The 26,838-nt window shown below is 34.8% G+C and overlaps 2 protein-coding genes and 1 pseudogene across 3 annotated transcripts; 1 reads left to right on the plus strand and 2 right to left on the minus strand.

The window, feature by feature from the left end:
• Nucleotides 1-1,917: 1,917 nt before the first annotated feature.
• On the minus strand, nucleotides 1,918-5,106 carry LOC111011187 (SUPPRESSOR-OF-WHITE-APRICOT/SURP RNA-binding domain containing protein 1-like; annotated as a pseudogene). Its single transcript, XR_015788824.1, has 6 exons — nucleotides 4,994-5,106; nucleotides 4,596-4,905; nucleotides 3,976-4,264; nucleotides 3,143-3,871; nucleotides 2,807-2,871; nucleotides 1,918-2,382 (listed from the first exon to the last, which is right to left on the minus strand). The product of XR_015788824.1 is annotated as an SUPPRESSOR-OF-WHITE-APRICOT/SURP RNA-binding domain containing protein 1-like (transcript).
• Nucleotides 5,107-7,158: 2,052 nt separating this feature from the next.
• On the plus strand, nucleotides 7,159-21,645 carry LOC111013976 (DNA topoisomerase, type IA, core). The gene is made up of 22 exons (XM_022288594.2): nucleotides 7,159-7,447; nucleotides 8,417-9,154; nucleotides 9,239-9,648; nucleotides 9,873-10,527; nucleotides 11,145-11,231; nucleotides 11,466-11,512; nucleotides 11,786-11,895; nucleotides 12,079-12,179; nucleotides 12,904-12,996; nucleotides 13,818-13,901; nucleotides 14,231-14,314; nucleotides 15,062-15,130; nucleotides 16,290-16,349; nucleotides 17,237-17,308; nucleotides 17,612-17,719; nucleotides 17,845-17,921; nucleotides 19,017-19,100; nucleotides 19,250-19,358; nucleotides 19,470-19,559; nucleotides 20,235-20,300; nucleotides 20,391-20,486; nucleotides 21,268-21,645. The coding sequence occupies exons 1-22, from the start codon at nucleotides 7,328-7,330 to the stop codon at nucleotides 21,382-21,384; spliced, it is 3,477 nt and encodes a 1,158-aa protein (XP_022144286.2). The 5' UTR covers nucleotides 7,159-7,327; the 3' UTR covers nucleotides 21,385-21,645.
• A 62-nt stretch (nucleotides 21,646-21,707) lies between these two features.
• LOC111014066 (U-box domain-containing protein 51) lies at nucleotides 21,708-26,291 on the minus strand. The gene is made up of 10 exons (XM_022288709.2): nucleotides 25,928-26,291; nucleotides 25,360-25,439; nucleotides 25,168-25,289; nucleotides 24,567-24,778; nucleotides 24,418-24,490; nucleotides 23,828-24,131; nucleotides 23,646-23,747; nucleotides 23,131-23,559; nucleotides 22,279-23,037; nucleotides 21,708-22,156 (listed from the first exon to the last, which is right to left on the minus strand). Exons 1-10 carry the CDS (start codon nucleotides 26,115-26,117, stop codon nucleotides 22,097-22,099), a joined length of 2,331 nt encoding a protein of 776 aa, XP_022144401.1. The 5' UTR covers nucleotides 26,118-26,291; the 3' UTR covers nucleotides 21,708-22,096.
• Nucleotides 26,292-26,838: the final 547 nt, after the last annotated feature.

Consider the following 26,838-nt stretch of genomic DNA (forward strand, 5'->3'; position numbering starts at 1 on the left):
GAAACTTATAGCATAAGTCTAAAGATACAATGAAGAAGCTTGACCATCTCCTGCCTTAGCTGACAAATACATTAGATGGTTGTGTGTGCCTTCGCAAAGGTTGAGCCAACATTTCAATGTCTGAACTTGGTAAAGGACGAGCCGATGATCATGATGTCGCGTCTTATTGCTCTTAACCGTTTTTTCGACAACACACTGCGAACTCTATAACAACTTGTAGGGTTGCAAGTTGGAGTCGCGAACTAATGCCTATAAATAGAGAGATTCGCTCCATATTTTAGGAACATGATACTATTCCTCTCTGAGTAATAGATTGGACTTAGACTCACTTGATCGTCGAATCATCTTCCTCTCAGCACAAGTTTTAAGCTTTTGTCAGCCTCTTTAGTATGAGCCTTGCGAGACGATCCATTTTTGCAATCAAACACACTGATTTGGTGTTCTGCCACGTACGTTTTGAAACTTAAGCTAGTACCGAGCCGAGCTTAGTAAGATTGCGTAGAGAATGCGTCTTTTGTAAGGAGGGGACTCCACCTTCTATAAGGAAGCCTGGGGAACATTGACCTCGCTTTGTACCAGTCGGAATCGAGAAATCGTCTTTCGACAGTATTAACAAATTCGAGTTGAGTCTCGAACACGTGTTTAGAGAGCCACATCCTATGCGTATTATCCCTCCTCAACCAAAAAAAAAGTTATTTATTATAAGAAGAGAGGGAATAAAAACAAGAGAGCTAGCATCCAATATTCTAAAATCCACTAACCAATTATCCAAGTTTCAACACAAACTTCAAAAGGTGCATCTTTTCCTCTAATTACGAAAATTTTTAAACATAACAATGTTTTTGCTTCATTGTGCATTCCAATACTCTTATGTAACCTAACATAATATATTTCTCACCGAACTCGTTAAATTACAAAAGTAATCTCGTGTCTAATACATCTCTAAAATTAAAATTAAAAGTTCAAAAATATATTAGACAAATTTTTAAACTTCAACATTGAAAGTTTAATGAATGGGTAAATATTTTTAAAATTTGTAGAAGTTGTTAGACATTCCAATGATCAAATTTATAAATTAACCAAAAGTAAAATATTACGGGGATTTGGTAGTTTTTATTTAAACCTTCCTGCTTGAATAATTTGTGTTTTGCAAGGCATTTATGGGTAAATAATTAATAATTTAGGGCGGGGGCTAAAATCGGCCTAGTCAATAGAGGTACGCACGTGACTAGCACGTGCTTTTGGGGGGGGGGCGAAATGAAGTCGGCCGTCGTTCCCAACACGACCACATGAATCCCATACACATGTTTGGCCCCAAAATTAGTGTTTTTTTTTTTTGGGCATTTGTAAAAGATATTTGGCTCCAAATATATTGGAATATAGAAGACTGATAACTACTAATTATGCTATGAATTTCATATACACAAAATTTTGAGTTAGTAGGTGGTATTTGAACCCTTCATTTTCTAGTTTAATATTTAAGGTTGTAACAAATAACTACTGAATAGCACATGTTGTAGCGATAACTACTAAATTATGCTATGATGAAATTTTTAAAATGTTTTAATGATGTATACGAACTTGCTAGTTCATACTTTAATTTAAATGTTGATATAACATAATGATAAAATTGTCGAGTGATATTTTGATATGGTGTAGTAGAACAATCATATAAAACAATTAAGATGTCAACATAAGCATAGTTTAGCAATAATTTATACATTATCCTTTTATTGATATTGAATATTCAAACTCCCATATCTCCAATTTATTATATTAAAAAAATAATACAATAACAAAAATGGATAAAAAAATTTTAATAGAACATACGTGCAATATACATTTTACACTGATTTTTCTAGCCCTCGCGCCTTCCCTTGTTGTCGAAAGTTCAAACTCTGTATGCTCAATTTGGTGTACTAAAAAAAATTTCATCAACTTTATATTATCCACCCTCATCTCATCTCTGGGGTATTAAAAGAAAAATCAAAATAAACATTAAAAAGATTATATTTTTCTTTTTAAATTCAAATAAGGGAGTAGATATGTCCAATACCTATTTGATTCAGGAAAAAGGTTAAAATACACAGCAGAACAGAGAATGGAGTGGAAAATTGTTACCATCTGATTCTTGCCTTGGAGTGAACAAAAATGGTGAGGAATTGGAAAGCCTTTTTCCCATAAGACTGTCCCGAGGGAACTTTACAAAGCTCAATATAGAAATCTTGAAAGAGTCCAATGGCAATGGGCTTGGAATCTCAGTAGACAGGCATTCACTTTGGGCATTGAAAGTGAACTTGGAGGTTTCTTCCAAACTATTCTTCTGTCGGCTACATGATCTATTTGTACTTGTGAAGATCTTCACACTGCCTTTTTTGAAATCTGCGATACATCAAAATCAACATTCCATATTTGAAACAGCATTTAATAGACATTTGACGTCGACGTTCGTCTTCGCAAAACAAATGTCGGTACAAATGTTGTTTATGAGAAGTAAGAGAAGTATGATTTGACAATAAAAGCTCTAGAGAAACTGAGATGATTAACATTTTAGACCAAAATGTCACATTCGCATCATATCTCTCTAACATTTTCGTAAATTTAGCTATGAACCTAAGAAATATGTGACAAGGAACAATTGCAAGGCTTTGCTTATGTAGTTCTTTGGGCGGGGATTTTCTCTACCCACGGTTGTTTGCTTCTTTTTTGGGTTTAGTACACTTCTCGTTTCTTAAAAAAAGAAAAAATGGAAATTTATGAACAGATACAAATGTGTGAGAGTGAAGGTAAGGTAAGGAAATGTTACTTTGAATTTGCTTTTGCCAAATAAGACATCCTTGTGAGTTCCATGAAGTACCCAAAAGAAATATGCTGCAAGGAGAAATTTCCATATAATTGAGTCAGTAAAATGTTGTATAACATTTGGGCACAAGACGAAATTCACTATTCAATGAACCAAAGAAATCAGTCAAAAAAAGCAAGCCTCATTTCATAGTGTTTATCCGCCTGGAAAGTGATTCTTAAGATTAGAACTAAATATACAATTCAACTGAGCAAGTTCAGTGCTAATGACCTAAAAATGGTCAAATTTCTCGAAATCCAGCAAAACTTAGAAGTAAACAGAAAAAGGCTGGTATGTTACATGTTCCAAACTATGGTCACTCCTAGTAATGAGTTCAACGGTTCTTTTTTCACTTTGTTGTTGCCCTAACACTCATAGAGGAATGGTAAGTGGAATCTCTTTGCTTCCTATAAGAAGTATAAACATCATCATATTGACTATTCCCATTTGGATTGAGTGTTGCTCCAAGTCTTAACCTTCCCGATTTACACTCCCGTCAGCGTAAGCACCAGTCTCTGGATCAACCAGAAGGTTGGGAGGAGGAACTCAAGCTCCACCCTTGCATACTGGCGGTTCTCTCTCATGCTCATAATTGTAAATTTGAGTAAATTTGGTATCAGAACTCATGGGTCCTTACGAGGGATTAACCTCTCCAATCTCTTTAAAGAACTTAGACTCTCTCTCAAGAACTTCTGAGGGAGATATATTGGATGGAGGAATTATAGTTGGAATATCCAGAGGGCTCATGGGAGAGTATGGGACCCCACTTCCAATATGCATCTTCCTCACCATTCCAGGAATAATACCAGGAGGGAACAAAGGATATGGTGGCAAATTTTCACCCACAGCAGCAAGCTGTGGTGGCGTTAATGAACAGAAATTGGCAAAGGCATGGAGTTTACAAAAGCAGGCAGCAGCGGGTATTGTATTTGGTAAAAATTGCTGTGGTGTAATGGATCTTGACAGTGCTTGGCCCAGGGTGATAGGCTTATCGAGGTGTTCTGGATCGGGAAAACTTGGAACGGCACTTTAGCCTGTCAGGTTGCCACTGGTGCACGGTATGGCTATTTGAATGTTGTGTCAATCCTGCACGCCAAAAAGAAGTTTAACAAAGATCATTTCCCATTTTACTAGAAAATATCATTTCTCAGCATAATAACCTGCAATGAGAACAGAAGCGAATGCATAAAAAGCTGTAAAACAGGAGAGAGTGGCCTAGCAGGAGCCGAATCTATTGAAGCGGGCAGCTCTTTTGGAAGCCCTGGCAAAGTCCTAGCTGGTACCCCATTAATTATTTCATCCTCAAGTGCACCAATAGTATCCTGATCATAGATCTCCTTGAACGCCCAGAACTGTACCAAACTTTTGTAATTTCAACTGACTTTCCTCCTTCATTTGAGGGGTTGTGAACCTAAAACTGGTCTAAGTGCTAGAGCTTCATTGTCGTGGTCAATTATGTCGATTCTTTGCATCATGCTGCAAAATTTGGAAGACAGATTAATGGGGGAAAATTTTCATATATCTCACATAATTATATTGTGGTACTGCTATCAGATTAGTTAGTCGACACAATTCATATTGAGTAGAACTTCTATCAGAACAAACAAAAAAAACTCGACAACTAAATGTGAGCAGGAAACGAAGTTCCCTGAAGATTATCAATGCATTTCACAATCCTGAACTCTGCAGCATGCTAGTTGCATTAAACCGAGCAATCATAAATTTGAAAAAACAGTAATAGAAGCAGTCATACGATGGTGTGTACCTCTAAAAAAATGTCACTGAAAAAGTATATTATATGAAGTTGCTTCTCAGAATCATCTATGCAAAATATCATGGGAGCAAAAGAAGACCGAGGCATGAACCAAGTTTTAACACCACTAATTGATTCTTAATTAGCACCTGTGGGATTACTAAGGACATTGTTTAACTCCGTAGCAACATCAGAAGGAAGAGGTCCAGAAAGCCCTTTAAAAGATTTCGAAGATTGATTATAATCCGACCGATCAGGCACACCAAAAGCTTGTTGATGGTGAAGCAAAAGGAGTTTGATGCATTCTCTCGGTCATAAAAATCTCAGCAACAAATCGGAAGTTCTTCCATACCGGTAAAATTAAAAATTGTCAAGTGCTATAACATACAGACACTCACCAGCGTAGTCTTTCAGACCTGAATCCGAGCTGCTTCACACACTTTCTCGGTGCTACCTTCCTTGACTCTCTTCCTTCTCGCAATTCCACCGCCGCTCCGGCGAGCTCGGCCATCGCTTGCTGCTGAGATTTACGCGTCCGAAATTTACGTCCATTCTAATTTGAACAACTCGAATTAAAAAATAAAAAAATCATTCCAGATTACAATGGTAAAAGTATTTTTTTTTTCGAACTATTATGCCTTTTCTCATTTTTTTTATTTATTGTTACTCTTTTTTTCGATTTTCTTTCTCTTCTTCTATTTTTCTTATTCAATAACTGTAAAATTATAATAATTCCTCTTCCATTTTCCCTTCCCTCCCCCATTTATTCTCTTCTATTTCCAAAATTCTTTTTATATCGTCGCTCTTGTTGGGTCATATAACTAAATTGAAAACTTTCTTTTAGGTGGTTTGTATCATTTTCCGAACCTGCGGTAAACGCATTTGTAATATTTTCTCTTTATTTTTTTTTTCCTATTTTGATATTTAATTAAACTTCACATATTTACTGATAAAACCTCGATGTTTTATTTATAGCATTGTTTCTTGTAAGTCTATATTTTATTGCCAATAGCATAGTTAAAAAAAATATATAAATCTATACATTTTAATTACAAATGGTAAATATGCTAAATTTATGAAACTTTTTATGTCGAGAAAATACATAGATATAAAATAAGGTTTTATATTGAATTCAATGTCTTAAATTGGATACACCCTACCCACATATTTATAATAGGATCACGACAATTAAATAAAGTAATATATAAATCAAATAAATTTAGATACATAGATCAATGAATTTAAAACCTATATCAAAGTCATAATTGGATACCAACACTACCAATACTAAAATAATTCAAAACATATCAAATCATATCACCTTCATATCCTAAATCATATCACCCTCGTATTAAAAGATAAGCGTCTTATTTTGATAATAATAATTTATAACTATCAAATCACAACTTAAATATCAACAATTGTCAGTATCATACCACAATGAATTTTGATAAAAGAGTCACAACCTTTTTGTTTCAATATAAATGCAGTTTCAAAAGATGTTTTATATTATACTTGGATAATGCTATTTTTGTAAAATTTAAAATTTTATTACAATAATTAGAAATATATTTTACGCTATTTATATAAATGCTTACAAAATACATTACGAAGACTTTTAAGTATAAATGTCTTTTAGTTTTTCACCTTTATTTTATCATACTAATCTACTTTTGCAGGTAAGTTATTAATTTTTGTTCTTTATAAAATAATACAGACCGCTTGGTTGGCTAGATTATGTTTGTTGTTTTCAGAGTCACTTAATAAGTTAATATTAATATATATCTGTAGAGTTTGGTAGATTTGTTTTTAAAAACTGGTTTCATATTATGCGATCATTTTTAGTGTTTTCATATTTAGAATTTGAAATTTTAAGATACATAATTACATTAAAAATATAAATATATTATTTCAGGTTAAAAACTTTTATTGTGTTGGTTAAAAATAAAACATGCAAAATATAATATATTATAAAATTAATAAAAAATATAAATAAATAATTTTATTATTTTAGATTAAACTAAATATTTGATTGATAGCTACTAATTTACAAATATATTGACATATTAAACTCAATTATCAAAAAGGGTACCAAACATATTTCTAAAAACACTAAAATCAAATAATATAAATTGGATAACTTATTTTCAAATTTTTATTTTCTAATCACAAACTAAACGCAGCTTAAATTATTTATAATAGTTCAATTAGCGCGGGGTATCAAATATCTAAGCAGTTGCATTATTAGCATAAACTTGAAAAAAAAAAAATCAAACTTGCAATTTTCAAATTTTAATATATTATGTGTACATGTTCAAAAATTATGAAACATATTTTTTATACTCATTTGAATGTTCGAATGATATCAACCAAGTCCATGGACTAAGACATCTTATTTGAGATTTTTGACCGAGTAATTTCTCGCTATTTTCTATTTTGTATGCTGACGTTTGCAGGCCCAAAAATGTATTAAATGAACTATATCGGGGAGCCTCGAGCGCAATCGGATGGGTTCATTGTGAAAATTAGTAAAATAAAAAATCTGCAGAGAAAATAAAAGAAAAAAGAAAAAAAAAATGACATAGCCCTAACGTTGTGGCGCGAGAGTGGCTTTGCTTAATCTCAAAACCTCTCAACCAAAACCTATGTCTCTCTTTTTACTTCAAAGTGAAAGTTCGGTCGGAGAAGAAGCTCGGAAGTGAAGATGCTCGTCAATTGATATTGTTGAGGCAATGAGCCAGCTTCAGAGGAGCTTGTTCTTGGCAACTACTTCCAGTAACGCCATATCTTCATCTCTACTTTCAACAACTCCGTCTTGTCCATCCTCGCGGTTTGGTCCTTTCATGGCTAAGGTTCTCATGTTCTTTCAATTACTCGCTGCAGTTTTGTCTGTTCTTTTTATTTTTTGCATTTATTCTCTTGCGTTTCTGTTTAGAGGATTGGCTGGCAGCAAGAAAATTGTAAAAACTTATCGGTAATGATCAATGAAATCTTCCTTAGGAAACGATGCTCGAGGAGTGGAATTTCCATACATGCTTGAGTGTTGTGGTGTTTGACATTTTGGTTACTTCCGCTAAATTGTTATTTTTCTCAATGTTTTGGAATGGCCTATTGAATTCATGTTTCTATTGCGTTAATGTGTTTTCTTCCAATCTGTCTTTGTAGTTTCGCCTGTTGCTTTTGCATTCCTGTTTAGAGATTTGTCTCGCAGCAAATATCAGAGAGGAGCTAACTTAAGTTATGATGATAAATAAAATCTTCGCGAGGAAAAACGATCATAGAATTGCAAGTTCACATATGCTCGATGATCTTTTTTTTTTTTTTTTTGACGCCATGCGGACTTCTGGTAGTTTACATTTTCGGTTACTTGCGCTCACTTGTTCCTTATCCAAATTTGTTTTGGAGTGGCCTAGTGAATTATATTTTTGTGGCGGTAATAATGTGTTTTCTACCGATCTCTCTTTGCAGTTTCGTCATGTTTTTTCTTTTTTACTTTTTCTTTTTTTCTTTGGAGTTTATAACATTCACTCTCATACACTCCTGTCTTGCAGTAAAATATTAGAAGTGAACTGTATTAACATTTATAAAAAGTAACTGGTAATGACTAATGATCAATAATGTCTCCCTTGGAAAAACGCATGAAGTGTTGCAAGTCCATGTATGCTTGAATTTTTGTCAACAACAAGCAAACTTTTGGCATTTGACGATTTTGATTACTTCTGATTCTTTGTTATTTGTCTAAATATTTTGGAGTGACCCAGTGAATTTTATATTTTTATTGTGGTGATAATGTGTTATTTTACTTGGTGTTTGTGTTGCAGTTGCAGAGCAGGACTCTTCAAAATTATACTAGCAAATGCATACCTGTTTTACCTTTTACTACTTGTAATTACGCTAGAGGTTCTCAGGTTACTTTTAGAAAAGGCGGAGCAACATTTTCTATCAAGACTGAACGTGCAAAGGCTGGGCAATATCTTTCATGTGATGGGCCAAATTGTGCTTTTACTCTATATTCCCGCTTAACATTGGGATTTCCTCATTCTGTTGCATTTTCAAATGCTTCTAACCAACGGCTGTTAGATGGCAGTTTTTCATCCAAACTTCTTAATTATAGAGCTTTTGGGAAAAAGTTATTTTCTCATTCAACGGAAGCACGGAATGAGAGCGACAATAAAAATGTTCCATATGTTACTAATGGAATAAGCTCATTACCATTTAAAGGATTGAATAAAAAATGGAAGGGTGCAAAGCCAGTTGCTACATCCAGGACAAAGAGAACTAGTGCTTCAGGCACCTCAGGCTCCACTAGTGTTGATGAAACAAATTCGAGTGAACAGTTGGTTGGGGTTATGAAAGAGGCAGATGTAGTTTCATCTAATTCTTCTTCATCCATTGGCAAATCATCTAAGGGTTTGAAAGAAAAGAAGTCTCGAAGCAATAAGAAGAAGGAAGCCATCTCTTCAACCAATGCTGCAGATGTTGGAGTCGTAAGCAAGGATGGTCCATCGAAGAGCTTAGATAGTAGCACCAATGACCAGAATCTTGTACAAGATCCAAAGGTTAGCAAGTAGTAATTGATGAATGTTCTCAATCCCCTTTTCCCCTCCCGTTGCATTATTTTAACTAACAGTGCAGTTTTTCAGAAAAAGTCATCTGGGGATACTTCCAAAGGTTCTCCTTCAACAAAACAACAATCCACTAAGAAAAGCGGTAACTCTACCAGAAAAGGAGAAGCTCAAAAAGATACTAATAAGTTGCCACATAAGCAAAACTTTGTGGTGGATGGAAAGGGAAAACCTCAGGGACAAATGACTCTGAAGCAGCTATATCCCCCAATGGGAAAGTCTGTTATGGTGGTGGAATCTGTTACAAAGGCAAAGGTTATTCAGAATTATCTTGGAGATATGTTCGAGGTGATACCTAGCCATGGCCATGTTAGAGACTTGGCGGCAAGGTCAGGATCTGTAAGACCCGATGATGACTTCAGTATGGTGTGGGAGGTTCCATCTGCTGCCTGGACTCATCTCAAGAGCATAAAAGTTTCCTTAAATGGGTATGCACCTGGATTTTGTTGTTAGCTTGGCCTGCACTGCATGCAACCGTATTTTTGGTCAGCTTAATAATGATAGTTAAGTTTTATTTGCTTCTTGTATATGGTTGAAATTGTCATCCATCTCTATGACTTATTTTGTGATGTTTAATGTGCCTTCTTTTCTTTTACCTCCAATTCCTTCGGGTTTAATTTTTATTTTCTCTTGATTTGTATTTATTCATCAGAGCAGAGAACCTTATTCTTGCATCTGATCCTGATCGTGAAGGCGAGGCTATTTCTTGGCATATAATTGAGATGTTGCAGCAGCAGGATGCTCTACACGAAGGTATTAGCATAGCAAGGGTTGTTTTTCATGAAATAACTGAGGCTTCTATCAAGAGTGCTCTGCAATCTCCTAGAGGAATTGATGTAAACTTGGTTCAGGCTTACCTTGCACGGCGTGCCTTAGATTATTTGATTGGATTTAATATTTCACCATTATTATGGAGGAAATTACCAGGTTGCCAATCAGCTGGGCGAGTTCAATCTGCTGCGCTGGCCCTAATATGTGACAGAGAAATGGAAATTGATGAATTCCAGCCACAAGAGTATTGGACTGTCGACATTGATTTGAACCAAAAAGATCCCCGTTCTTCAGTGGAAGAATTTCCAATCCCTGCACATTTGACCCATTTTGACTCTAAGAAGTTAAATCAGTTTTCAATTAGCTCCAACACAGAGGCAACGAATATAGAAACAGCCCTGAAATCAGTAACTTTTCAAGTACTCAGCACTAAAAAGAATAAAGTGCGTAGAAACCCTCCTATGCCATATATAACATCAACGCTTCAGCAAGATGCAGCTAATAAATATAATTTTCCTGCAACTTATACAATGAAGGTACATGGTAATTTTGATTCCCCTCATCATGCAGTTCCCCATAACATAAGATAATTACTTTTCTTCAAACATTTTATTCTGATTTATATCTAAAGCCCATTCTTGCTCAGTAAACACTGCCTATTAGATTTAACACTTCCTATGGGGTTCGGTCTTTAAGATCTTTTGTAATTATCAGTTAGGTCTCATTCTTTTGGATTGGAGCCCGTTTCTTTAGGGGTTCCCTTTTGTGGGGATGTTTTTGTACGCCCTCCGTTTTTTGTATCTATTTTTCATTTTCTATCAAATAAAAAGAAAACACTGCCTATTATGGCAGGTTAAATTTCCATTTTATTTTACCTTTTCCCACTACAATTTTATATCATAAAAAATAGTTTGACCTTAAATCACGTTCTGAATCATTGACTGGTAGATTCCTTTTGCTTTCAATTTTTTTGTGCGAATTTGTGTGTAGAAGGTTAGGATCTACTCAAATGCAGTATGAATATAAGTGGTTTCATATGTGATTTAAGACTTTGAGCCCCAGTTTTCTTTTCTTTCCTTTATTGCTTGCAACTTAGAACGTTAGGGGTGTAGTTTTTTGTATGCTCCTACAACTTATATAACTTTCTATGCAGCTTGCACAGAAACTTTATGAGGGAATTCAGTTGGCTGATGGCAAGGCAGCTGGCTTAATAACTTATCCAAGAACAGATGGGCTACATGTAAAACCTTTTTTGCCTTGAACTACACCTCCCTGCTATCTCTGTTACTCTATCTTGTTAACAGTAGTCTGTTTTGGCCTATTAGTTGCTCTGGCTCATAGTTGTGTCAGGCTTCCCTAGAACGTTCTTAAGGATGATGTTCTGCATCAACTTTTTTGTCCCTATTCTTTTATTTTCGAAAATTATTGGTGCATCTTGTGTAACCTTTGTAACTTGAACCATTTTCTATTTCAGATATCTGATGAAGCTGTTAAGGACATTCGCTCCTTGATTATACAGAGGTGAAAGTTCAAAATTCCACTTTGACGACTTTTTGGGATGCTTGGGCTCCCCAATGCCTAAAAAGTCTTGTCTTTAATCCCTCTTTCGTGAAACTCACTAAGCACTTTCTTGTGACAAGCTTTTAAGGCAAATGATTTACTTAAAGCTGTAGTAGCCCTTCACTTAGGAAAATGTTTTTGTTTCAATTTTTCTAGGTGCAACCTTTTTTACTTCACCCTAAAAGGGTTTTAGTGCTTCAATTTTCTTATTCTTCAAAAACTTGCTGTTTGCAGATATGGGCAGAATTTTGTATCAGAAAGTGCACGCAAATATTTTAAGAAGGTCAAGAATGCTCAAGAGGCTCATGAAGCAATCAGACCCACTGATGTGCAACAATTACCATGTAAAAACACAATTTTCTGAGCCTGGTTAAATGATGCTTGATTAGTGAATATATTTGAGTTGTTTTCTCCTAGTAATCCACTCCAACTTAGTTCACTTCTAAGATTATTTCTTCCAGCCTTTCCATTTCAGTGAAAAACTTTATAACCAATTTTTGTTCTTATTTCTTTGTATTCACTTCCAGCAATGCTAGTAGGGACACTTGATGAAGATTCACACAAACTATACTCTCTTATTTGGCTCCGAACTATGGCATGCCAAATGGAACCTTCAATCACTGAACAGGTCAGAATGCATGTTCCACTTTTTTAATTCTATTATCTTATTCAACATTTCTCTTTGTCAATTTCAAATGATAAATTTTATCACAGGAACATGAGGACTGTTTAGTAAAACTAATATTCTTTATTCCAATTGGTTTGTATTTTTTTTTTTTTTGGATAAGAGGTTCTTAGTTTTTCTTATAAAGAAGATACTAACATGGGCGCCTTTTAAAAAAGAATATATATATGACAAACAAGTTATCTACTGGTTCTGAAAGCTATGATACAGAAGAGGCAAATGAGCTGATAAAAAGTATCAAACCATATCCCAAGTGAAAGGGCTAGCAAAAATATGAGGCATTTTTAACAAGTGCAAAAATGTCTGGTAGAGATACTGAGGTCAAGAGTTACCCTGACCTAAAACTGACGTTATTGTGGCTTAGAGTGGGATCAAGACAGGTTCTATAACTTTTCAAATAACAACGAAAAATATATTTCATCATATCAATGAAATATTTACTGTATCTTATCAAAAAGAAAATATGAATGAAAAGTTCTTTTTTTTTTTGTTAAAAAAAGCATTAATTTCTGGGTGTCTTTTCCAGGTGAATATGACTACAAAATTTCTTTTTCTAAAGGAATTCCAATAACTAGATCCGCATTTCTTTCCTTCTCTTTTATTTTTAAATTGAAGTTACCTTCAATTTCAGTTGTGAATTTACCAAAATTCTTTGTTGTGTTACCAGATTCAAATCGACAGTGGACTTGCAAATGAGTCCATCATTTTCCGATCTACATGCTCAAGAGTTCAATTTCGTGGATTCCAAGAAGTTTTTGAGGTATGATAGTGTCATGCTAAGTGTTCTTTTGGAGAGAGGTTGACTATTTTGTTTACTTGCACATAAAGAATGCTTCGAATTTTTCTCATTGATTTCTGTTTTGAGTTCTAACTGTCTAAACCTTGTGTTGTAGCTTCCCTTGGAGTTTGCTTTCTAAATATTTTTAAAATTATTTACCAACTATTCATGCCAATTGATCCTACTTTTTGTAAGTTCCAAGGGGCTTTTGCTCTGGGAGGACATCTTTTCTGTCCTCATGTTTGCTCATCATTTCTCCTTAAATACATGTTTCTTACCTTAATATTTGACCTTTATGGGGTCGGGTAGTTTTGAAATGTAAAGATCTAATGTTCTTTTTCTTTTGCTACTCGGGCTTGGAACTACGTAGCTTTTCTCTCCTAGACTTTGCTCTTTGTTTACCTAAGAAAGTGGATGATTTCATTGCTGAAAGCTTTGGTGGCTCCGCGCTCAAAGGAAAAGCCTATATCCTTTAGAATTGTGCTGCAAGGGCTCTTCTTTGGCTTCTTTGGAAGGAAAGGAACAATAGACTTTTTGAGAACAAAGAGACCCATTTTGAGTCTTTTTGTGTGAATATTAAGCATACAGCTTCTTGGTGGGCATCTACCCACAAGAAAATTTTTTGTAACTACGGTTTCTTTTCGATCCTTCAGAGTTGGAATTCAGTGATTGCATAGTTCTCTAGGGGAGGGTTCCCTCTACCCTCTGCCTCTTGTCTCTGTCTTTTTGTCGGCTCTCATTGATTTTGAATACAATCTTTTTGTTTCTTATAAAAAAAATGTAAAGATCTAATAATTTGTCAGGACCCAGAAGCTGATGCTGTCAGACAAAAAGACCATGAAGAGAATGGGCGTGAGGAACTGTTTAGAATTCTTAATGCATTACAGGTAAAAGGTTTTATATTATTGATTTTGGTTGGCTATTTGGTTATTTGTTAATATCTACAACAGCAACCTATTTTTATTTCGTTGAAAAAATTTATGTTGTAAGGCTTATGTATGTATCTTTTGCTGAAACATAAAAGTTCTTTGCATTAGATTCTTTTCCTACTGCTGGTTGGCATGTAATTTCCATAAAAATTGAGTAAAGTTTCTTCTTATTTAATCCCTCTCATTTTTTTCATTCTCACAATTTGTCCTTGAATATCATTTTTCCATGGTGACTGTAGTAGTACAGATGGTGCGGATATTTATTTTTATTAACCAGTTAGTTTTAGCCAGGGGATCAATTGTCTCTGTCTGCAGTTGAACTCAAGCAACATTTTACCCAGCCCCCACCTCGCTATTCTGAGGGAACATTGGTGAGTCTAAACTGCTGCTAGCTATTAGACCCAAATTTTTGAGCCTATAAATAGCTGAACACTTGGAAAATATTATTAGTGTCACCATTTCTCATTGAGATTCAAGAGCTTACACATTTTCTTAAAAAAATCTATCCTTCATGGAAAAAATATTGGTTTCTGTAAAATGCAGGAGAATAGTGTATAGTCCATGTTTCATTTTCAATCTGTCATTTTCTTATAATGGCTCTATAACATTTCTTTATCTAAATGCGTGCATTTTTCTCATGCTTACATATACTTCATTTTCCTTGTCCTAAAACTATAATATTTGACTGAAGATGAGTTCAAGAGCCTTAAATTATTCATAACTGGCCCAAATATTAGTATAGAGACAACCTGGGAGCAGCAAATTCCCTTTTTCCAGTCTGTTTACTAAATGAAACCTATGTATAGAAAATTTTTGCGCCTCATCAATATATGGAAATTTAATTTGGAAAGAGATTAGTTGGGTGATGTAACACAAAAAATTAAGTACTTTTAATTGTTCTTAAATACGTAGATTTTTTCTCTTCTGCTCTACCAGATATATGAGAGAATTTGTGGGCTATTTGGTAGGTTATAACCTGATTAGACTTAATATCTATTGGGTCCCTCAAGTCATGTGCATATGCGCCCCATAATGTAAAGTGAAAGGGACATTTTTGCGTCAGTCTTTTCTAGTTTTTTTTGGAAGTTCTCTTATTTCACTGGAACCGGATACTGCAGGTTAAGAGGATGGAGGAGCTAGGGATTGGGAGACCTTCCACATATGCAACCACATTAAAAGTTTTACAGGTTACTTGTGATCATTGCAGAGGATGAATTCGAAATTTGTGTCTTTATTTATTGTTCTGTAGTATGAAGCTTCATAAATATGATGGACGATTGCATCCTATCATGTTGAGTAATAGCTCAAAACTTGAAGTGTTGTGAATGTCATAATCGGGTTCTGAGTAGATAACCAGTTTCGTGCTGTTAAATATCTTTTGTTACTTCTATGGGGATCATATAATATAATTTTTGCTAATGTATCTTTAAGACTGAATGTATACTCTTTTCCAGTCTTGTACAAAAAAAAGGACTTGTTTCCACGTTGAAGTGAATGTAAAGCTGTATTAAGATTAACTTGTTTTGGCTTTGAACTATGTGTTGGGTTCATGATTTTAGCTATATTTGAAAGACATTCAAACATACAGCCTCTAGATCCTCATAGCCCCTACCTTCCTATTGAATAAAACTAGTCTAGAACTGCAGGTAGGATCAGGATTTTTCATCTAAATGCCTAAACTTTTCGCAATTATTCCTAAAAACTTGGCACTACAAACCAATCCATAACACATGTTCAATTTCCCAAACAAAGGACTTGGTAGTTGGTACATTGGTTGTCTTGACACTCTAGCGGGTCACTTTTTTGAAAAGGGAAAAAAGATTCTTTGGATGAGGGAAAAAAGATTCTTTGGGTGATTTTGGTTTGAGGGTTGTTTTGGTCCATTTGAATGGAAAGGGATCATAGGATCTTCCATGTCAAGGAACTCCCCTTTGAACGAGTTTTCGAGTCACTAACTTTCATGGTTGTCTCATGGTATAAATGTACCACTTTTTCATAACTATAGCATCTCCACATCGTTATCCAATTGGAGAGCTTTTTTGTAACACCCTAGAATGGGTTGTTTTGCACCTTTTGTACTTAATTTCATATCATTTCTCAAATATATTTTTTTTTTTTTACCTTGCATGATAAACCTTATATGCACTCATTCTAGAAGTGGAATTGGAATGAAATTTTTCTTTTTCCATCTCTCCCTCTCTTTTTTTTAAACACTAAGCATGATACTTGTAATGTACGACACGAATTGATTCTGACATACCTTTTGAAGTTATTTATCATTTTGTCTACACTTACAAAATGATATCATTTACTTGCATTTAATTATTTGATTTATTTTACTATCAGGACAGAAACTATGTGTCAGTGAAAAGTCGTGTTCTACATCCAGAGTTTCGTGGGCGTATGGTATGCTTGTAACTTTTAATCACCTTGAATTTTCCATTCTCCAAAAGTTCAAAATTTTATTTCTTGTCTTACAAATTTCTTGCAATTTGCTTACAATGTGATATTCTGACCATCTTATTTTCCTTTGTTTTGTGGGCTTATGCTGTGCTTGTAACTCTTTTTTTTTTTTTTTTTTTTCCTGTTATCAATTTCTTTCTTTATGTTTATCATTGTATGATGTATCTTTCTCTTTAATTTTAAGGTATACCTTGTATCTATTTCTTTCTTTATAATTTATTTTATCAATAAAAAGTATGTTTCCTTAAAAAAGAAATGGTGTGTGTGTATATTATGAGAAATTGAGTTGTCATTGAAAAAAATGAAAGAATATGACAAGGACATATAGAAAACCACCCAGCAAAAGGAGAAAAAGGAAATATAGATCTATCTCTAGACTCCAATTAATTTTCAAATTATTTCTTTAAAGTTAAGCAAAATCCACTTAATCTCTTTATAGTTTTTTTTTTTTTTTGAGGAAATCTATTTATAGTTTAGTACAAAAATTTATAGTACTTTTATTCCTTTATACAAAGTTTTTGTTGTGTATATATCTGTTCTTGAAATACTAATAAACATCAAAATACTTGTATCTATATTTGTAAATTCAAATCATTGATTTAAACATATACATGGGTATTTTCTTCATTAATACTATTATTCAATCTCTCTTTCTGAGTCTTCCTCTCAAGTATGTTATTTTTATTGGTTCCCCTAGTTATAGTGTTATTTATTTAGATTATGTCCCTATACTGTAATGTGTCATTTTATCTCAAACTGATTTTGTAATGTGCAAATTTCAATGAGCCTATTTTAATTCTTACTCTTCTCTTTTATTATTGTGATTTAAGGTGTCGGCATTTCTTTGTCACCATTTTTCTGAGGTCACAGATTATAGTTTTACTGCTGACATGGAAACTGAGGTGAGTTGAATTGTTATTGAAGGCTTTTTATCTACTACAACCACATACGGAATCATGATCACACACATTCTGCGTTGTGCATAAAATGTAGTAGTTTGCCGTTTGTATATTGGTATCCTTGACATGTTTACAAAGGTAACCCAATATTCAAGTAACGGAATATCTCATTACCATTATGGGAAATCTAAAAAATTAACAAATATACTATTATAAGTTTTAGAACGATATGCTAAATAAACCACCCCTTTCTCCTGTTCTTTTGGTAATAGTGATTTTTTACATGATCGTACTCTCTTGCTTCAGCTTGATAACGTCTCTGCTGGTTTAACTGAATGGAAAGGCCTCCTAAGAGATTATTGGACTCGATTCAGCTCATATTGTGAACTTGCTAACAGTGTTCATATTCATCAGGTAAAAAGTGTTTTTTGTATAAGAGGTGGTACCGTACCATAGGGTTCAAAAGGCCCCCACCAAAAAAAAAAGTAATAATAATAAGAAGAAAACAGTTGTTATACATTGGCTGTCTAATATTTCAGGTGGAAAAGATGTTGGAGAAGAAATTTGGGGATTTCTTATTTTCTTTTCTTCCTGATAATTGCAGAACATGTCCAAGGTATGCGTTTTGGCTATTTTTCATCCATTTGATCACCAAGTTTTTATGTCTTTGAAAACAACACATTAGTTACATTCAAACGTCACATGAATGTAATGAAAATTGTCCATTTTGTTGAAGTAAAAAGTTTCTCTTCATTCAGCTCATGTAACTTACGAATGGGAAACCAGGAAGTTTTTAAAACAGGAGAAATACATTACTTCATTCCACTGTAAAGAATTGGAACGTAAGACCTTGATGCACATATAAAGCAAAATATTTTGCTTGCTTTCTTCATAGGAATCAATGTCTTGTATTGAAAAATATAAAAGCAAGCTAAACAGCCACTCAAATCATCAGAGAATTTCGGGCTACCAGAGTATTGAACTTTTCTTGAGAATCGTTTGGTCAATGTGGGCTGATTATAATTCGAGATGATTGCCACTTGCCAGACATTGAACAACAGAAAGTCTCGAACAAGTTCAACTGAAGTTAGCATATCATAACCTAAATTAACATCTATTCTTCTATGATTTTTTTATTTATTAGAGCTTTTTTTTTAGAAAAAAGAATGGAAACATAACTTTTCATGGGCGAAGTGATAAGTTTACTGGGAAAATAGTTCAACAAAGGAAGGAAGGAGATAAGGAAGAAAAAAAAAACCCTACCCAAACGCTTTCCCATTACACCCCCCAACTGTATTGTAAAATCATGATGAACAGAACTTACTTTTTAAGAATATTTTTGAGATCCTAGCTATTGGAGGGCCTTTTTAACCAAACTTCGTTGAGGGGTTGGCTTCCCTCTCCATTTCTTAGGTGTATTTCTTTGATCTAGTGAAATCTCTGTTTCCTACAAAAATGGGAAGAAAACAGTTTAGCTAAGAATGCAAAAAGTGTTTTTGGAGAGATAAAAAATGAAACAAAGCAATTGTGAGTGGACTAAACTACTTTTTTAGAAAACAGAAAATTATAATTATAATCATTATAAAATAGGGACTTAGTTAAATGTCAAATTCTGCCACTTGGAGAGCTTTCATGAAACTCTATTTCTCTGTAAGTTTAATAGGATTCTCTTGTAAAGCATTCTGCTAACTTCTAGTTATTTTGCTTTCAGTTGTCTGGAGGGCACTCTGATTTTCAAAGTTAGTCGGTTTGGTGCGGGCTATTTCATAGGTTGTGATCAACACCCAAAATGCAAGTGAGTATGAAACAGAATAACGTAGTTGTAACTTCCCTCTACCATTCAGGCATCAAGTTGAAAATTAGTTCCTTGCCCCTGTCCTTCAACCAAGTCATGTATTTATTCTCAACAAACGGAATAGTACTTAACTTTCTTGTTTCGGTCAGGTACATTGCAAAAACATTATATGGTGAGGATGAAGAAGTTACTCCTCAAAATAACAACAGTGTAGAGGAGCCAAAATTGCTCGGTCTTCATCCAGTTTCCAATGAAAAGGTTGCCTCTACTGCTTAAAGTTTTATAAGCATATGAAGCTGACTCCTTTACGACAATTTTGTTGCATTTTATATGATTTTGTTAATGATAATAAATAATGTTTCCTTTCAGATTCTTTTGAAGAGTGGTCCATATGGGTTTTACGTACAACTTGGTGAGGACAGGAAAGGGTACTTGCCCAAAAGAGCCTCTGTATCTCAGGTACGGTTTTATTTTCTCTTGACGCAGATATATAAAAGACTTTACACTGATATATGTAAAACATGCAATCTGATGTACTCGTGTTTGATCATGGTTTAACTTCATGCAATTTTTATTGACTTGAGGAAATTTATTTTAAAATTCATTTTTTTCTCCGTTAATTATCTTTGTTTTAAAATAGAAACTGAATTTACCATTTCTTTTAAAAATTTTAATTTTAAAGACCTCTGTTGTTATATCCACGAATGTATCATAATCTTACCTTTTCTAATCTTTTTACTTATATGTTTAAGTTTTTAGATTTAGACACGTCAGATACAGAATGAAATTCTATCAAATATGTCTAGAATGAAGAATTGTGGTTTAAGGAGGACAAAAAGTCAGAGAAAAACAATTTATACAAGATTATTGTATTCCTATAGAATCCCTAAGGCATAGCTGACATACCTCTAAAGATATTTCTACACAAGAATTCGTTGCTATTGCATTGGCCTAGTTCCTTCAAATTCATATGAGAATCACAAAAAAAGGGCTATTTTATCTTTCCCGCCTGTTTTAATGGCAGAGTTTATCAATTCTTGGAAGCAGTGATTTTGTCAACATCATAAAAGTCTCTGCCGTTAACTCTTTGAATTCCTATGAATTTTGATTTATGTGTGGCCCTTTGCTTTTTAGATAAAGCACGTGGACTCTATTACTCTCGAGGATGCCCTTGAACTATTACGCTACCCGATTACTTTGGTATATTCACTTTCTTTGGAAGATGGTTTCTGTTATATATTTTTATTCGATAAACTTTTCATTTTTGTTTAAATATTATCTTCTTGACAGGGAAACCATCCAAAGGATGGTCAACCAGTGATAATAAAGATAGCAAAAGCTGGATTCTCAGTTAGACATCGGCGCACGATAGCTACTATTCCGAAGGTCTTTTTTCTTTTCCTTCCCATTTTCTACTTTGTTATCGATCTGCTTGGCCATTTTTGCTTGCAAATAACTATGTTTCCTCTTAATAACAAAATAATGGTCAACTGGAAAATGAGGATTTCACGATGTGGGTCGGGTTAGGTTGATGCCTGATGGTATGTTGAACCCGACTTGGGTTGAGTCACTGGGCCTTTATTTATATACGGGGGAGAGAGATTTGAGTTGTAGAGAGGGACCGATGAGGGGGAGATTTTTTCTTTTATTTTTTGAGTATAAAAGATGTGAGGAGGAATAATTGAACCTTTGAACCCTAGGGAAAGAGCAAGATGCCTTGACCGTTGAGCTATGCTCAACATGAGAGAGAGATTAAAGCAAGGTTTTCGATGCCTATGTCTCAATTTTATAGAAATGTTGATGGAAATATCGATAAAATATCAATATTGGTGGATATTTCCAAAAGAATTATATTAAAAGAAAATCCGTACAAAATATTTAAATTAACAAATAACCATCTCACAAGTTTTTGTATTTTGTCGCTTTTTTTATGTCAATGTCAATGTCGAACTCATGGACATAAAAATACCGACATGTCAATAGAAATTTAATATCCTAGATTAGAGACTAGCGATTAGATGAGATTGACATTCTTTGAGAAAGGCGATAATATATGGAATAACGTGGAAATTGAACGTTGTTACTGTTCTAACAACCAGAGGCTTGCTGTTTATTACACGCCAAAATAATAATTCCAATTATTTGAAAAGTTGTATTATTGTGACAGAATTTGAAGCCGAATGGTATAACCTTAGAGAAAGCGTTGGAGCTTCTATCAAGTAATGATGTTAGAAGGTGCGGGCGGCCTAAAAGCAAGCCTAAGGTGGAGGAACCAAGCTGTTGAGGCCTAAGGTTTGGCTTATTATTTCTTCATTTTTGTTACCAATATTAATTATTAGGAAGGATTTTTATACAAATCATAACTTTATTGTAAATTAATTTATTAGCTTTTCTTTAGGTTTGTTTTCCCCCATTTTATTTATTTTATATTTGGTCTGTATCCTATTCATGTAAGAAGATCCATTCGACCATACATCAACTTGATCCTTGTTAAGTTATTAATAATCTTTCAATGATTATATAGAAAAGTGAGGATAATCTAGCATTTTTCAACCTCATCAACTTAAAATTTTTTATCAAAGAACAGAGAAAATGTGAACAAATGGATTTACAAACACCACTAGCCCCTATGATACATAATCAAATGAGTTACAAAAGAATGGCAAAAATAAAATAAAAAAAAATAAAGAAGAGAATTTGTACATCACTGAAGCAAAAGATGAACAAATAAATATCGTCAATTTTCTGCCCTTCAGCACAGCCAACATCCTACAAATCAATGGCGATCATCGTCTGAGGATAAGCTGAGGCAAAACTTTTACATTCCTCTTCTGAAAAAGTGATTCATTATTATTCTCCTAACCATTACATATTCTTGTTTGAATCAAATAAGATCTTCTTGGGCTACCAAATACTTTTTTTGAATCAAACATGCCAGTCGAGATGAATAATTTACGTGCTCAAACAACTCTTGTTTCTCAGAATTTTTCCATCGATCAAGTAACAGAATGATTTTTCGAGCTATAGAATGATTGATGGGACGAAGTCATTGACCCCTGCAATAAAACGATCGATGTGTTAAAAATAGTTATTATCCAATACGTGCTCAGGATTAAAGAGTAGAAATGGTTTCTTTTGACTGATTAGAACCTAAAATTTTGGTCATTTTTGAACTTACCAACTGTAGAGAAACTTGGCTGTGGCTACGGGAGGGACTTGTGTCTCCTCCCATCAGTGTTGGATGCATTGTGTCTTCTGCAATGGTTCTCAACCTGTTAAGCTCTGGCAGGATGGCCTTCCCGAGATCGGGCCTATCTTTACGTCTTAACTCAGCACACTTGAGTGACATCTTGGCGAAAGACAGAGCTTCTTCGACAGGCCAATCGGAGACGGTTGGATCGAGAATACTCGCGAACGTCCCCTTCTCAATAGCTCTTTCGACATGGTGAGTCAAACCCATTGGGGGCCTGGAAGTTATCAGTTGGAGAAACATGATACCTAGGGAGTATATGTCAGATTTCACACCGAGCATACCCGTCTGTTGATACTCGGGGTCGATGTAGCAAAATGTTCCAGCAGTTGATGTCATTCGATATTGCGTTACGTTATCGGCAACTGATGGAGGTACAAGCCTGGCCAAGCCAACATCACTGATCTTGCTCACGAAGTTACGGTCAAGCAAGATGTTGGCGGGTTTGAGATCGCGGTGCACAAGAGGCTCTGGCTTTGTCTGGTGTAGGAACAACAATGCCGTTCCAATTTCAGCTGCAATTTTAAACCTCAGCTGCCATGAAAGAGGAGGCGTGTTTCCTCGTCGCGCAAGTCGGTCCTCTAAGCTACCATTCGCCATGAACTCATACACCAAGCAGCCATACTCAGGGCAAGCTCCAAGGAGGAGAACCATGTTCGGATGCCGAATGCAGCTAAGAACTTCTACCTGTGATTGTTCAATGGTTTTCTTTAAGTTAGAACAAATTAATTCATTAATTGAAGGCTTCTCTTCTCTTCTTTAAACTGCTCGATCGCTTACCTCTTGTTTAAACTGTGACCGTCCTTGAGTTGCATCAGGACGTAGAACCTTAATCGCAACAGGAGTATGATCGAGATCACACTTATATACAGGCCCATAACCTCCTTCTCCGATCTTGCGGGATTCGGAAAAGAACTCCGTTGCCGCTTCGATCTCCTCGATCGTATACTTTCTATACCTGATATCATTTTGTGACAATGCATCAACTGCCTTTTTCTTCTCTTCAGCTTCTTTTAGTGCTCTCATTTCAGCCTTCATTCTCTTCTGTGCTTCCAATTCCGCAATCCTCCTAGCTGCTTCAGCAGCTTCGATGGCTGCTTTCGACTTCGCCTTCTCCTGTTCTGCTAGTGCCAATGCAGCTTCCCCGGCTAATCTCGCCTCTTCTAATCTCCGCTCTTCTTCTAATTTCCAGCGCTGTAGCTCAACTGCCTGCATTGGAAAGGAAACCATATTATATATTGTGCTGCAGCCATCGAAGACAATCAACATACCACGTTAACCAATCGATTAGTTACCTTTTGTTTTGCTGTAAGCGCTTCCTTGCAGGCTGTACTGTACATTTCCATGGTCTGCTTCAGTTCAAGCTTCAGCCGCCGCATCTCGGCCTCAACATCTTCCTGCATCATTAGAAAAAGAGATACAATACTGAATGGAGAGTTCACTACAAAACAATTACAAAAGTGACTAAAAAACTTACCATAGCCTGTGATGAGATTGAGAGTCTGTCACTATCTTGCGAGATGGAAGAGAACTCGGAGGGACAGCTCATATCGAGCGACATCCGTCCCATATGCAGCGACTCGAAGCTGTGAGTCAAGTCAAGATCTGTACTGCTCGACATCCGTGGGGTAACTCTCCCTACATCTTGATTGTCATAAAGTGAAGGAAATATGCGATCAATACTCGGCCTTCCCGAGCTAACAAACGATATATCCGAATCATGCATCGACAAGTCTCCATACGATGCCTTGTAATTGTATCCTTTCCTGGTGAATGGCGACCTGCTTCCATTCCAACAACATTTTGCTCATCAATCTAGCCAAGTTTACCAAACTAACAAACAGAAACATGTACAAGAAGAACAATGCTTCCAACAACATTTTTTGCTCATCAATCTACCCTAGCCTACCAAACTAAAGAGAACAACACCACTATTTTCTGCTTCTTCAACAATATTTTTGTTCCTCTTTTGGGTAAACTAGCAGTTTCGCAACAACAAACTGAAACTTGTACAACATCATAATCCATATCTGAAGAATTACGTAAAGTTAAAGAGGGAATACTGACTTCATGAAATCGAGCTCGTCCTGCGGTGGTTTAGAGGGAAAATCAAGGCCAACGGGTGGCTTTTCGATGGAAACTGGAGAGAAAATTGAAGATCAGAGAAACAGAGAAATTTGGTTTGAAATAGAAATAGAAATAGAAATAGAAATTACCTCTTGCAGCAGTTCCAGTTGCAGAATGGAATTCGGTTGCATCAGATTTGGCGCTGCATTGTTGCGCTAATTGACCTCTGAGAGGACTTATCGTCGGAGCAGGCCGAGACGCCGAACGCATGGATTGGATTTTCCCTTTAGAAATGACGAACACATTGCAAAAATCTGGTGCCCCTTTTACTACATTCCCTGGAACATCAGTTGCCTTGAACCTGCCCCCCCCCATTAATTCAAATCATTCCAAATTAATAAAATTTTGATTTAAATACTATTATTCATTTCCGTTGTAGTTCAAATCAATCCATCATTTCATTTCCTAATCCTAATCAATATAGGACTTTATTTGCACTCTCCTTGCAAACCCAACAATTATGATGGAAATAAATGAGATGAAAATGAATTAAAATAAATCAAAATAGACGCCTTTTTAAAATACATGAATGGAAATATACTTTTTGAAAATACGTAGGTTAAAATTAATAAAAATTGGAACTTTTCGAACTCAACTCAACCGTGGATTGGATTGGATAGATTTTCTTTTGAATTTGTTGACCTTAAAGAAATGCATATGGATATGAATAAAGAGAGAGGGAGAACATGCCTTAGGAAGCCAGTTTTTGCTGAAGCACCAACAACAATATTCTCTATGGTTGTATTAGCCACATATTCGATTAAGGCCTTGGCTACATCTACATCTTCCAACACAATATCTTTGCATTGTATCTAACAAAAAACACACACATAATTTAATTTATATCAAAACCAAAAATTTGGAGGGAAAAAAAAAACTTACATCCTTTCGGGTACAAAAGCAACGAAAAGGGAGGAATAGTTCTTTGATGTTAGCATCAGCGTCAGATTTATAATTCGGCTCTGCACCCAAAAAGTAAAAAATAAAAGAAATTATTTAAGTAAAAAAATATATTCATATCCATGTCATATCAAAGGTAGAAGATGATCAAATAATGTTTTCTTTCCCTAAATAGAAACTCATAACTTGTTGTTTTAAATGAAAACTAGATAACAATTTCAGAATGTTGATATCTTTTAAAAGATTAGAAACAAGAAACGAATGAGAACTAGAAATAAAAACTCAAATTTTATTGTTTTAGATAAGTACTCAATAACAGTTTCAGAACCAAAAATACTTAGCTCCTCAACAATGAGAAGGAACATTGTCTCTTTACATTTAATAAAAGTTTATGTTTTTGTCTTGTTGGCTCCAAGAACCCTATTATCTTTTAAAAGATTAGAAACCAGAAACAGAAAACATGAATGTCACCAAATTGCTTTAGATTGAATTCCGACCTCGGGTTCATTTAATAATAAAAAAATAAATTTGGAGAGAGAGAGAGGGGTACTTTGGGAAGAGTTAGAAGAGGATCTTGGTTTGACATGGATGAGGAAAAGAGTCTGTCCTTTTTGAAGCAAATGATCAATTGCCCATTTGAGAGCGCCTTGGCTTCCTTTGTCTTTGTCAATTGCCACTGCCACCAATCCATTCACATTCAATTTCTCCTTTCTTTCTAGGCTCGATTTTGGTAACCACATTCTTCTTCTTCTTCTTCTTTTTCTTTTCTTTTCTTTTCTTTTCTCACCTTCCAAACAGAACCCAACCAAAGAACCCAAATTTTGATTTTGAGTTCTCTGTTTTTCTTTCTTTTTGTTTTTCAGGTGCGAAAGAAGAAATGGAAAAAAGGTACTGTTTTTATTATTATCTTTTTTTTTTCTTTTTTTTTTTTTGGTTTCTGTGTCCAAAACCAGACGTTGAATCACGGCCTTGTCACTTTCTCTCTCATCGTCTCGTCGTCCATTTTGCAGCTTCATATTTATGGTTAATTTCGCTTATTTGATTTTTTCAAACTGTAACTGATTCTCCTCGTATTTCGATCTTTGACTATTTTTGACACTTTTTCTTGTTAGGGATAGAGAGAGAGAGAACAAAAAATGCCCATAAAAATAAATAAATAAAATAAAATAAAGTAAAGGATAAAAGATTCCTTAGAAGCTTCGTTGGGTCTCCATTCTCTTCTCCTCTGAATTTTTGGTCTTCGCTACCATCTGCACCATCCAAACCCAAGTCCCCTTGTATGTTTGTTTGTTTTTTTAGATAAAAGTTAAAATCTTTTTGTTTTTTTTTTGGATAGAACTTTGTAACTTTTAATCACGTGGCATTTTTTGACCTTCAAAATTCTACTTGGAAAAATATAAGTATAAATTTTAATTTGACTTAGATTGTGTTACTTCCCAAAAAAAAAGTCTATGTTTGACT

This window comes from Momordica charantia (assembly GCF_013281855.1).
Source record: "Momordica charantia cultivar OHB3-1 chromosome 11 unlocalized genomic scaffold, Mcharantia_2.0 BLBB01000011.1, whole genome shotgun sequence".
Taxonomy (NCBI): Eukaryota; Viridiplantae; Streptophyta; class Magnoliopsida; order Cucurbitales; family Cucurbitaceae; genus Momordica; species Momordica charantia.